Below are 13,390 nucleotides of genomic sequence, written 5' to 3'. Positions count from 1 at the left end.
CAATTCTGTTTTTTAAGGCATTCTTCTTCTCATTGGCACTTTGGACCTCTTTTGCCATTTGAGTTAGCCTATTTTTTAGGGTGTTATTTTCTTCAGTATCTTTTTGGGTCTCCTTTAGCAAGCTATTGACTCGTTTTTCATGATTTTCTTGCATCACTCTCATTTCTCTTCCCAGTTTTTCCTGTACTTCTCTTACTTGATTCTCAAAATCCTTTTTGAGCTCTTCCAGGGCCTAAGACCAAGTCGTGTTTTTCTTGGAGGCTTTGAATGTAGGAGCCTTGATTTTGTTGTTTTCTTCTGGTTGTATGTTTTGATCTTCTTTGTCACTAAAGTAAGACTCTGTAGTCTTTTTTTCCTACTGTTTGTTCATGTTCCCAGCCCATTACTTGACTTTTAAACTCTTTGTTAAGATAGGGCTCTGCTTCCAGTGTGGAGGGTGTACTGTCCCAAGCTTCGAGGATTTTGTGCAGCTGTTTTCAGAGATGCTTCTAGGGATCTGTAAATTTTCAGTTCTTTCAAGGTACTATGATCGAAGGAGAGGTGTTTACTCCTTTCCTAGCCTGTACTCTGGTCTGTGAATGCCCACAAGCACTCTTTTCTGCCTTGGAACTGTGAGGAGAATTCCTTGTCCACTGCTGCCACAAGTTCTTCCATGGCAGCACTCTTCCTTGCCCTACAACCACCATCCAGGACTGTGACCCAAATCCAAGCACAGGCAAAGCAAGAGAATCCTGCCTCAGCCCCAGCAAAAAGATCCCTGCCATCTGTGGGCTGAGAGTTCAGAAGCAATTGTTGTTACTGTGGCTACCACTTGTAGGCTGGCCTAGGGGCAAGGACTAGACTTCACTCTTCTCTCACTCAGATCTGACAGACCTTTGCCCCTGACCTAAGTTGTCTTTGGCGTTTATGGATTAAGAAGTCTGGAAACTGCCACAGCTGCCAGTGATTCAGTGTATTGAGGCCTGCTCCAGTTTTGCTCTGGCCTAGTCTTTGCCTGCATGTCCCACAGTGAACTGCGTTCCTCTCCCAGCCCAGCACAAGAGACCTTTCCTATCAGCCATCCAGGTTGTCTTGGGCTGGATATTTGTTTTACTCTGTCTTTTTGTTGGTTCTGCTGCTCTAGAATTTGTTTAGAGTTATTTTTTACGGGTATTTGGAGGGGTTTGGGGGATAGCTTAAGTAAATCACTACTTTTACTCTGCCATCTTGGCTCTGCCCCCAGTATTTCACATTTTTAAAAAGGGAGCAATACTATTAGTTTAATCTCTTATTTTTGGATAAGGCAGCACATACTCATTAACATACACACATTTTTCTTTTAGATACATTAAAAGCCTACTAATTTGGCCTACTGTTATGTAGAAATACAATTATATTAACTCAAGCATTTATAGTAACAAACTAAGTTTTGCCCTTTTAGTAGATACTATGAGGGTAAAATAATTAGTTGCTACCTGCTATCTTTGGATTCAGGGGCTCAAGCCTGTGTGGCCAAGAACTTAATTTCTTGCATTCAAACCAGCCTCCAGCAATCTCCAGAGACTTGGCCTGAGCACTTAGCTGCTAATTATTCTTATCCTTTTAAACACTGCTGCTGTTATTTTCTGCTGAGGTAAATGCCTGAGGTGCCCTTACAACTCCTGCTTTTGTTGATGGCTAAAGTTGCTGACCAGATGTGGAAAGAATTTAAAATAGCAAAGTTTTATTGTAATTGATCAAAGAAGCCTAGTTGAATTTAAGAATTTATTGCTCTAATCTTGGATTAATCTCAAAGTTGATATGAACCATTGAAACTTTTACCTTATTGGGTGACTTTAGGAAGGAGAGGCTATACAATTAGAAGACTTCTGCTGAACAAAAGACTGTTCTAGCCTAATTTTGATTCAATTGTTTCTTAAGTGACTGAGGAAAAGTTCATTGGTATTAAAAAAAAAAAATCAGAGTGTTTGTTTTCTGCCATTAAGTGCAGTTGCTTACTTAGACCATGTGGAAAATTTTGAATTACAGCTTTACCCTTCCCTGGGATTTGTTGTTTCACAAAGTAAGCATAAATGGTGCGTTGTTACTTACGATTAAACTTTTTTCTGTGCCCATTCAAGGTTGTGCATTTATCCTGTGCTTGCATATCTGTTGTAGTTTGGTGTTATTTCATAGTCCAGTGATTTCTTTTTTTTTTTTTTTTGTGGCTGTCATCTTTACTTTTAGTTATTGACTTCTTATATTGTATTTAGAAGAAATAGGTTTTTTCCTGTTACTTCTCACTTATACTCCCATGTCGGTATTTTTAAAAATCCCAATTTTAACCTAAATGAGGGTCTGTTACATATTCTAAAATTTGCATAGTAATTTCTTAAATACAGTTTCCCATAAATGGTTAATAGCTTTTGTTGTTTGAGAGCAGAACTATTTCATGCCAGTGGTTTACCTCTTAGCTGTATCATAATTTCAGGTTAGATCTTTTAGCAGTCTGTTGTGTAACTCTTTTCTTTAACATTTGGATAGTTTGAATCATTCAGAAAACGTTTTTTGATTCCCTCAATCTTATTTCTAAGGGAAATGTTTCACTATACATGTGAAGTCTGGATAATAACGAAGATTAGTACTAAAGGCAGTCCTCTCATTACCTTCACTTCTTTCCATGTGTTTCCATGTGTAGGTAATGATTCAGTTGATTGTTTACATTAAATGAACTATTTTTTGTGTACTTATCTTTCTAAATACAGAGAATATCCTAATATCAATGACCATGACTTTATTATTTAGTTGACTACAGATTCCAACACGTGTGATGAGTACAGTGTCTTATATGTGACATTGTTCATTCCTTTTAAACATTGACCAAAGGTTTGTTGGAAGGTAATGTTTACTCTAATGAATAAAGCAAAGATTTCCCCCCCTGTGCTAGAGTATATAAATGAGGCTACTAAAGGGATATCAGACAGTTTGAATTAATATATTTTGTGCTGATAATACTTCTATCTACTTTTTTTCTGAGTAACTGCCTGAGGACTTAGGGTAGTGATTTCCAGCCCTGGTTTTATAATAGCTCAAAGTGTTATCAGTTATTTTTCAGCTGTATCTCAGATTTTAAAGATGTTGCTTAATTCACGTAAATAAAGATATACCACACAACACTTTGGGAACCAGGAAGCAGTGTGGCCCAATCAAGCAACTGGCAGTGGGGTACTGATAATCTAAAATAGTTGGAGTTTGATAACTAGGAAATTGGACTGAGTCAAGCTTGGGATAAACAGAATAAGACTTAATAGATGAGTGTCACGTTGATTAAGGCTGAGTGTCTTGGGATTATAGGAATCCTAGCCTTCACATCATCATCCAGTAGGTGCAAATGTTATTAGAAGCCCAGGGAATGGATTTCATTAAAGAGGGCCATAGCACAGATTTGGGGTTGAGAATACAACACTAGATAAAAAGTTAGGATTCCTAGGCGAACATCATGACTGTGTGGCCCTGGCAGTCCATTCATTTCAAATCAACTAACATGCTGTGGAGCCATTTAATTTTACTATATCTCAGTTTCTACATCTGTAAAGGGAGGGGAATGAAAGTGCCTATGTCACAGGATTATTGTGAGAAGCAAATTTTAGAAGTACTTCTTTGAATGTCTTTTGTAAAATGAGAAAATTACACTAAAACCATGACGCAGCTGTGTGATCCTGTACATGATGAGTTCTTTGACAAGTAAGAATAAATGGGAAGGGGAAGTAAAACACCTAAGCTTTAAGTGTGAATGAGATTATTTTTTTAATGGGAAGGATGTAATGATGGATTGAGGGAGGGATATACAGAGTTTGAAGGTGAGAGGAGTAATAGCGTAGAACCGAAGCTGTTAATGTGACAAAATTGTGAAGTCTGTGTTATGCTTCATATGCATTTAGTTTGAAAGCTGCTTTTCTTTTTCAGTCTTGGCCATGTTTTTTCCATTAATTCATGATTTAGGTTGATTATTGTTCTATAGGGAGTTTTCTTTGAACGATTCTCAAAAACCTTGGTAACAAAAGATGCATTTCGTGGAATCAAGTACTATTTGTTTCAAATCATATTATATCATCTCTTTTGGCATCTACTTATTTTGTAAGTGCTTTGTAAGCTTGTAAGCTTTGTAAGACATTCCGCGTGTTTCTTCCTGAATAATTTTGACGTTGTTTATACCCGGAAACCAGTGTGATTTTTGAAATTACCTTAATTTCTTCCACTGTCATACTTTGGATTTGGTTCGAATTAGTGCTGAGAGATTGAAAATGGGGAGGAAAAGTTGTTGATTCTTTTCCTTTGCTGCTGTAGTATAATCTGATTCAATTAACATTTAGGTCCAGCTGCCATGCTTGAGTTTAATATGACGTGCCATTAAAGGCAAAATGAGATCATAGACATATGGGGAATGAACTAGGGCTTGTAATTTATTTAAAGACATAATCTTTTAACATAGTATATAATCTGGGTTTGTAGAAATGGGAGGTTATTTGAACCACTTCCTTGATTTAATGAATTAGGTCTATACCTAAGTTTCATTCAACAAATAAAAATAGATTGTATATTTTTAAAACCTATCTGCTTTCCATTTTCCCTGGATAATCCACTCCAATGTTTTACAACCTTGTTATTAGGAAATTCTTTCATATACCTTGCCCCTTTTCCCTTATACTTCTCTTTTCCCATTATTTCTTCTTTATCTCAGGTGAAAAGAGCCACCTATGGAGTCTCCATACAGAAGAGTCATCCACCTTTGTGCTAAGAGTCTTCCAGAAATTTGATATTTATTATAAAATCATTCTTATGTGTTCTTTGCTCAGAGTGAAATAATTCCAATTCCTTTTAATATTTCCTCATTAGCTATATTTTCCAAACTTTTAACCTCCTCACTATCTTCCCAAATCTTTAAAGTTGGCAACATTTTACCTACATTATATACATTTTTTTTGCTTTACAGAATTCTAGTCACAATTACCTAATCTGCCTAAAAGTACATCTTGTCTATCATAATAAGAAAGGAAAAGGATAAAGTTATCAAAGTATGAGTATTTCAGATCCTAATAATAACCTTGGCAAACAGCTTCACACCTGGAGAAAATAATGTTTGGTGCAGAATGAACAATGAAGAAACAATTTCATTAATTGTTGTCATTTCTATACTTCCTATGGGTGAAGGGTAGCTGAAGTTTGATATAGGAATGAGTGTGATTTAAAAGGCAGAAGAAGAGGAAATTACAAGGAAATAGCAGAAGACCATAATAAATTATGGTATTTTATGGACTTTTGTATGTGTTGTCATGTGGACTCAATTCAATGTTAATTTTATTCTGCAAGGTAAAATAACCATGATTGTTAAATAATAATATATTTTTGTCTGATCTGAACTGTAATACAGTTAGTTATGTTACTGATTCACAGGTTTTATTTTAGTAGATTACCTTAAAAACCCAAATGTGTTAAACATCCTCATTCAGCTGAAATTGAATTATCTTTAACAAATCTTTGCAAGTAGGTACTTTGAGAAAGGTGAATATAACATTTAAATGAATATTAAGTAAATTTGCTCTTCATATTTAATTTAGGATATATAGATTATTGCTGTGAAATGTGATAATGAATTTTTCACCCATAATTTCTAGAAGAGGGTAAGACGTAAGTAATATTAGAATAGGAATAGCATAAACCTTTTTTCTTTTTTATATTTTTAGGTGTTGGAAAATGGAAGATTTGCCAAAAACAAGTATATTACACATGTTATGGTCAATAAAACAGATTTCTTGATGATAACCTCAAGGTAACTTTCACTAGTGTTAATATTTAGCTGTCTAATTAGTAACAGGCTTACAAAGAGGTATTAATGAGTAGAACCAATTATCATCCAAACCTTTGCTCATATATAGTCATGTATACATACAGATAGATAAACATATAGATGCACACACAGGTAGCTATATACACAAATATGTACAGATGAAACCTCAAACACATAAAGATAGTTCAAAGTCAAATATCATTATATAAGCAAATGTAAAGATGATCTATGTGCGTAAGTTTTGAATTTCCTTTAAGAAAGAGGTAGACGTATTATTATTTTTATTTTAAGAAAGAGGTAGATGCATTACTATTAAGTTATTATGTATGGTTTCCCTATCTTCTCTTCCCATGCCTGAAAATGCACAGATAAAAGTATTTTATACTGTAGACCAGCAGTCATATGCCTGACTGATCAGTTTTAAAACCTTAGCATTAATTCGTAGGCATAGTACACACACTGATGTCTGAAATTGGATTTGAATTCAAGTCTTCCTGCATATAAGTCCAATACTTTATGCACTACACCACCTACATGTTGAAGTGTATGGAGTATAGAGGACTAAACACCTCTGTTGTGAGAACTTGCTGAGCCCTTTTCAGGGCTCATTATCCACCTTTGGTGTCTACCCACCACCCAATTTTCACCTGTGGCTCCAAGAAGCTGTAGCATGTGCAGTGGCCACACCCCAGTGAACTGTCTTGGCATATAGGCTGTAAACCAAGTTGAGGGTAACTAACAGGCCCCAAGCATGTGAAGAATTCCCTGGGTGGAATGTGCAGATGAAAACAGTTTGTTTCAGTGGCCATGAAGGTGGCTGAAGGAAGTCCTGTCCTGTGGAGTGCTTAGAGCTTGGTCAGACATCAAAGACACCTGAGCTATTGCCAGTCATCTTGACTTTTGTCTTGCCCAGGGGTGTGAAACCTGTGGCCTTAAGGCTGCGTGCAGGTTCCCCTCCGCTGGTCTTAACCACTGGAACTCTGAAAGGACGATGACTGTGAAAGAGAGAGTGAGGCTGATGACTTTGTCCAACTCTGCCCCACTTAATCCCAATTCGTGGGCAAGTCACGACATCACCCCATGATGTCCTTGGTCCTCTTCGAAAAAAAAAGGACAAACCACAATACAAGACATATATCTTTGGTTCAAGAGAACAAGAGCTAAAGAGCTGCTATATCCCTGTCTAAATGTCCAGTGGAGAGAGTGCTGAGCTTGGAATCAATGGACGTGAGTTTGAGCCTGTATCTGACACTTTCTAGCTCTGTGGCTCTAGACAAGTCCTTTAAACTCTAAGCCTCAATTTCCTGATCTGTAAGATGGAAAAGATGATATATTATCTGCCAAAAGTTTTATGAGCAGAGTAAATTGGGATATATGTATGTATGAATGTTTGTATGCATATATGTATGTGTGTGTGTGTGTGTATACACATACACAAACATTTACCTATTTGTCTATATATTTTACATTTATATAGTTAATAAGTCAAATACATATATAGAAATGTATATACAAACATATATATAGACATCTTTACATATGTGTATATGCATGTATATATTTCTGTATATGCATATGAGTTGTTAAATTATTGAATGCCTTTCCACATCATTGAAGGTTTATTGGGAGACTGATGATAATTCTTAATCCCTCTGTCTTTCCATCCCAGGGAGAGGAAGGAGAAGGATCAGAAAGAAGTAATGGAGGATAGGGAAATGCATGCTGAGAAGTAGCTCTTTTATTCCTCCACCCTGACCAGTGACAAGGAACCAGCTGTGTCTTTAATTTAGTCCTTTGCTCTGGCAAAAACAAAGCACATTCCACTTAGTGAACTCTGTGCAGGCAGTGACAATTGTTGTCTTAAAGCAGAAGAAAACAATTTAGGGGAGGGGTTGGGTAAGGGAAGAGTTATTTTACAGGGAAAGCATTTTTCTTGATTTTCATCTTGAAAGATGAGAAATTCTGATATGAGAAGTTATATAAATGTTGTAATTCAAATTAGGACTTTTTGAAAAAGACCTTATAAGCATTAGTTGACCATTATCAAAGCCTCTTAAGTTTCATTGTTTAAGGAATATGAGATTTTAAGAATGTCAGTTGTCAGAGGTGAGATTAGAATTGTCTTTCTAGTTCTGTGATCGGTGTGGTGGGAAATTTCCCTCTCACACAAGGACCTATAGTTAGTGCTACCTAGAATATTAGTGGCAAATTCAATATTTTCAGTGCTCTAGTTACATATAAAGTCCCTAAAGATAGAGAATAACAATTGGTTCCACAAAGAATTGCTCTATTGCCTTATTTATGAAGCACCTCCAAATAATTCTTGGTTGTCCGGTTTTTTTTGTTGTTTGTTTTTTAATAATAGTACCTACCTTCAAGGGTTGTTTTCAGGATAAAATGAGATATCTGAAGTTTTTTGTAAGCCTTAAGCTATTATATAAATGTTAGCTATTATTGCATTTGCTATTATTATTCCCTTTGTTTTTGGTAGTGGTGTATTATTTGTGACAAAAGGAACATTTGGGCAGCTGACCTGTGAGTGGCAATACAACTTTGATGAATTTACCAAAGAGCCATTTATCATTCATGGACGAAGATTACGTATTGAGGCCAAGGTATATTGAATAAAAATATGAAGATAGAACATTAAGATTTATTTTTCAAGATGTTTTCATTTTTCTAGTTTAATATTTGTAAGTTTCTAATTAGCATATGGCCACATACTTTTGTCAAACAGAAAATAGGTCAGTTTTAACAGTTACTTTCTGTGGTACTACATGCAGAGAGAGAGAAAGAGAAAGAGTGTGCGTGTATGTGTGTGTGTGTGTGTGTGCACACGTGCACGTGCACATCCCTGGGCAAGGCACTTAACCTCTCAGGTCTTTAGAGAAAATGCTGAAATATATTTGGAGAGAATACTTTCTTAAATTAAGAGTCCTTGTTTTAATCAATGAAATCACAAGTTCAGTCCCTATCCCTATCTGTCATACCATTGTGCTATCTATAGCACTAAGCTGAGACTATAAATATCCATAGAGTTTAATGTTCTTAAGTTTCCCTCACAATATGTTTTTCTTGAAACCCTCAAAAGTGGTCAGAAGAAAAGCCATTGTGTCTCAAACAACTTATTTATTCTTAGTGATTGGTCTCTTCAACTAGATCATAAGCCCTTGATGGCAGGTACTTAGAATTTTTCTAACTGCTAGCACAATGTGGTTTGTGGTAGGCATTCAGTGCATATTTATCAGTGGACAGATTCTTGGAAAATAAAGTTGGCTTTTTATCATTCAGGTCTTATCAGCAACTATTATCTATTCTGGACAAGGAATTGTATTAAAAGATATATGGAATGTTGTTAAGAGCACAAAAGAAATAATGTAGCATTTATTTTAGTCCTTTATCCTGTTTCTTAAACCCAGATGGATTTCTTTTAAACTCTGAATGTTTGAGTATTTGCTAACTAGAACTATTAACTTAAAATCAACTTTATAGAGACTTTGCAAAATTGTTTAGCTAAAACCACATATGACCTCCTAATAGGTTCATTAGTTGCAACTAGTTTCTGGTGTCAAAACACCATTATTGATCCTTAAGTAGTTAGCCCAGCTCTTTGTTCTTACATCATGAAAGGTAGAGAATTAGGCTTGTTTAAGCAGAATTTCCCTACAAATACAGATTTGCATAATACAAAATAAAAAGGATCTGTAAAGGAGAGATAGACTACATGCAACCTCTATGAATGGGCTTTGGCTTTCTCAAAGTGGTGAACACATGAGCCAGTTCTTTCATAGTTAGCTTGCAACTATAATGAATCATGTAGATAGATTTGAAATATACTGATCTCATCTCTGATTTCTGAACTTAATCATTCAGGAAAGAAGTCCAATAAATTGTTTGAGGAAAAAAAGAAAAAAATATTGCCATTCTTCACTTTCTGCTTTTTCCTTTCTCACTTTGTTGTTTTTGCAATGAAAATGGACTCTTTTTTAGGTTAAGGAATTGTAGAGCTAAATTTGTCGTCATGCTGTTTCACTGGTATGCTTGATTCTCCATCCTGTTTGTTTCTTATAATGCAGTTCAAAATGTATCATTTCTAATATGAAGTACAGAGCAGTGAAATTGTTTTTCTTATGCTAATTTTTTCCATGAAGTTTGGTTATTCTTCTGTATACTTACTCATTTCTTTATTTGGTCTGTAGGAACGTGTAAAGTCTGTATTCCATGCCAAAGAGTTTGGGAAAATAGTTAATTTTAAGACTGCAGAAGATGCCCAGGTAAATCCAGTCACCTCTTTCATTAAAATTGATATGAGCTTCTGACTTTACTTTTTTTAAATTTATTTTTAGTTTTCAACGTTCACTTCCAAAATTTTGAGTTCCAAATTTTCTCCCCCTTCCTTCCCCTCCCCCCACCCCAAGATGGCATGCAATCTGATATAGGCTCTACATACACATTCATATGAAACATATTTTCACATTAGTCATGATGGAAGGAAGAACTAGAACCAATGAGAGGAACCACAAGAAAGAAACAAAGAAAGAAACAAAAAAAGAGAGAGAGAGAGCAAATAGCTTGCTTCAATCTGTATTCAAACTCCATGGTTCTTTTTCTGGATATGGATAGCATTTTCCATCATGAGTCTTTTGGAGTTGTCTTAAATCCTTGCATTGCTAAGAAGAGGTAAGTCTATCAAAGTTAGTCATCGCACAGCGTTGCTGTTACTGTGTACGGTGTTTTCCTGGTTCTGTTCACTTCACTCAGCATCAGTTCATGTAAGCCTTTCCAAGTTTTTCTGAAGTCCTTCTGCTCATCCTTTCTTTTTTCTTTTTAAATTTTTAAATTTATTTATTTAGTTTTCGTTTTCAACATTCACTTCCATAAGATTTTGACTTTTAAATTTTCTTTGCCTCTCTCCCCAAGACGGCATGCAATCTGATATAGGCTCTACATATACATTCTTATTAAACGTATTTTCATATTAGTCATGTTGTAAAGAAGAATTAGAGCCAATGGGAGGACCAGGAGAAAGAAGAAACAAAAAAAAAAAAAAAAAGAGCAAATGTCATGCTTTGATCTGCATTCAGACTCCATAGTTCTTTCTCTGGAGGCAAATAGCTTTTTCCATCATGAATCTTTTAGAGTTGTCTTAGATCCTTGTATTGCTGAGAAGAGCTAAGTCTATCAAAGTTAGTCATCACACCGTGTAGCTGTTACTGTGTACAGTGTTTTCATGGTTCTGCTCACTTCACTCACATCAGTTCATATAAATCCTTTCAGGCTTTTCTGAAGTCTGCCTGCTCATCATTTCTTATAGGACAAGAGTATTCCATTACATTCATATACCACAGCTTGTTCAGCCATTCTCCAATTGATGGGCCTCCCCTCAATTTCCAATTCTTGGCCACCACAAAAAGCCTGCTATAAATATTATTGTACATGTGGGTCGTTTTCCCATTTTTATGATCTCTTTGGGATACAACCCTAGGGTCAAAGGGTATGCACAGTTTTATAGCCCTTTGGACGTAGTTCCAAATTGCTCTCTAAAATGGTTGGATCAGTTCACAACTCTACCACAATGCTTTACCATTCCAATTTTCCCACATCTTCTCCAACATTTATCATTCTCCTGTTTTGTCATGTTAGCCAATCTGATAGGTGTGATGTGGTACCTCAGGGTTGTTTTGATTTGCATTTCTCTAATCATTACTGATTCAGAACATTTTTTCATATGACTATAGATAGCTTTAATTTCTTCATCTGAAAACTTCCTCTCAAAGCTCAGCTCAAGTGCCACCTCCTATAAGGGAGGCCATGCTTGTCCTCTCCACCCCTAATTTTCAGTATAGATTTTGCATTTACTGATCCTATGTACGTGTCATTCCCTCCAGCAGAAGATAAGTTCCTGTAGGTCAGGAAACATTTTGTTGTCATTGTATTTCCATTGCCTTACATCATGTCTGTTAAGTAGGAGATTAATAAATGCTTGTTAAATTTAGGTCACAACTGGGTAAATTGAAAACCACTTTTCCCATGAACTCATCAAATTATTTTTAAAATTTTTATTACAAAATAAGAATGTATCTTCCTTTATTTCTTTGCTTACAGTGGATCCTTTCAAAACTGGAAGAAATGAGAGAGATTTCACCAAGATTCTAATTGATGGAAGGAGTTGGCTGAAGACATCAGGGATGAAACAATATAACTTATAGCTGTTATCTTCCAGTGCCTGATTATCAAAATTAATTTGGGGAGTCAGGTATCAAATTATATTCAAGCACTCTGTGTTTAATGGTTGTAGTCCAGTTTCATTGAGGGATCAGTTGTAATTGGATAAAATAGTTATGTAATCAAAATATTTCATCCATTTGAGGGGATGATTAGGTTTTTAACTTGAAACAGTTAAAATTCTCTTAATACATTTTTAAAGGAAGATCCTTTTTTTTCCCCTGAGGGAACTTTAATACTGGCTGCAGAAGTATATCTCACAGTGGTAAAGTAGTTGCCCTAAGTTAATTCCACTCAGAGCTAAATTAAAATTTTTTTGGGGTATCATATTTTGAAGTTTACCATTCTTAACTTACATACTTATCTACTCCAAATGGTCTGAGTGAGCAGTGAGTAGACTGATTTAATCAAATATCATTCCAGTAGTATCATAAGACCTTAAATGGTAATCTCATCAGAAAGGTAAAGCTCATCAGTGTAATCTTTGAATTCTTTTTATGGATAAATATTTTGGAAGTATTTTCTTTATTTTTTTATATTAAGAATAGGTTCAAATTATTCTTCAAATGTACAAGTGTTTGGAGTTACCTTTTTATACACTATGCTATAAATTATAAAAAAATCCACTGATGCCTTGCCTTAAGACAGACAGTATGTTGTTGAAGAAATAGTTACCATGCTCAGGAAAATCTCTTTGAAAGAGTAAAAATAAAGAAATACATCCTCAAGCCAAGTCCCTGGGGACAATATTGTGAATTTGATTTATATATTTAATGCTTTTAGTGGAATTCTGACCTTACAGAAAACTTTCTGAAGCCTCCCAAATGTAGCTTCTTTCTGACTTCCTCCACAGAGCAGGACCACTCTACAAATTTAAATTCCCCACAAGAACTCACATCCCAAGGAATTACATAGAACTTACAGGTCTTATTGGAAATCATGGTAACCTAAAATGAGACTGAGCACCAGGCTGTGAATGGCAGAGACTCAAGAACTTGAGGTTCACTTTTCTAAGGTTGTGATTCAGGTGTAAAGCTCATCTCAACCAAAATCATTGGCAGCACTTGAGTGGAAAGAAGGCTGCCGGATTCTTTTAGTTTCCATTCTCTATATAGAAATCTTTTTTTTCTTTCTTTTGGAGAGAATGATGAATGACTGTATGATAACAGTATTTTCTATTTAGTTGTTGGATAGTATGGAATATCAGATGCATGTTGTGTAACTGCTGCCAAAAGATTGTTTCCAAACTGTTTTTGAAATTTTGGAATGTGTATAAGTTACTGACTTTGAAATTCTCTGATCTGTTCAGACCCTTGCTTTGTTGTAAAAGCTACAGTAAACAGCATGCCAAACTATAAA

General features: G+C 35.4%; 1 protein-coding gene across 1 annotated transcript in view; it reads left to right on the top strand.

Moving 5' to 3' along the window:
• LOC114025634 (vacuolar protein sorting-associated protein 13A-like) overlaps positions 1–13,390 on the top strand; it is a 282,189-nt gene extending 268,799 nt beyond the window's left edge. Inside the window, exons 69-72 of the mRNA XM_027839101.1 lie at positions 5,703–5,788; positions 8,298–8,421; positions 10,006–10,080; positions 11,912–13,390. Coding sequence (XP_027694902.1) covers positions 5,703–5,788; positions 8,298–8,421; positions 10,006–10,080; positions 11,912–11,962 — 336 coding nt within the window. The 3' untranslated portion in view covers positions 11,963–13,390. The remainder of the gene's footprint in view (positions 1–5,702; positions 5,789–8,297; positions 8,422–10,005; positions 10,081–11,911) is intronic.

The sequence above is a fragment of the Vombatus ursinus genome, unplaced genomic scaffold (assembly GCF_900497805.2).
Source record: "Vombatus ursinus unplaced genomic scaffold, bare-nosed wombat genome assembly UNPS02014832.1, whole genome shotgun sequence".
In the NCBI taxonomy this organism is placed as follows: Eukaryota; Metazoa; Chordata; class Mammalia; order Diprotodontia; family Vombatidae; genus Vombatus; species Vombatus ursinus.
Note: the sequence above shows the minus strand (reverse complement) of the source record. Positions and strands in the feature narration are given on the sequence as shown.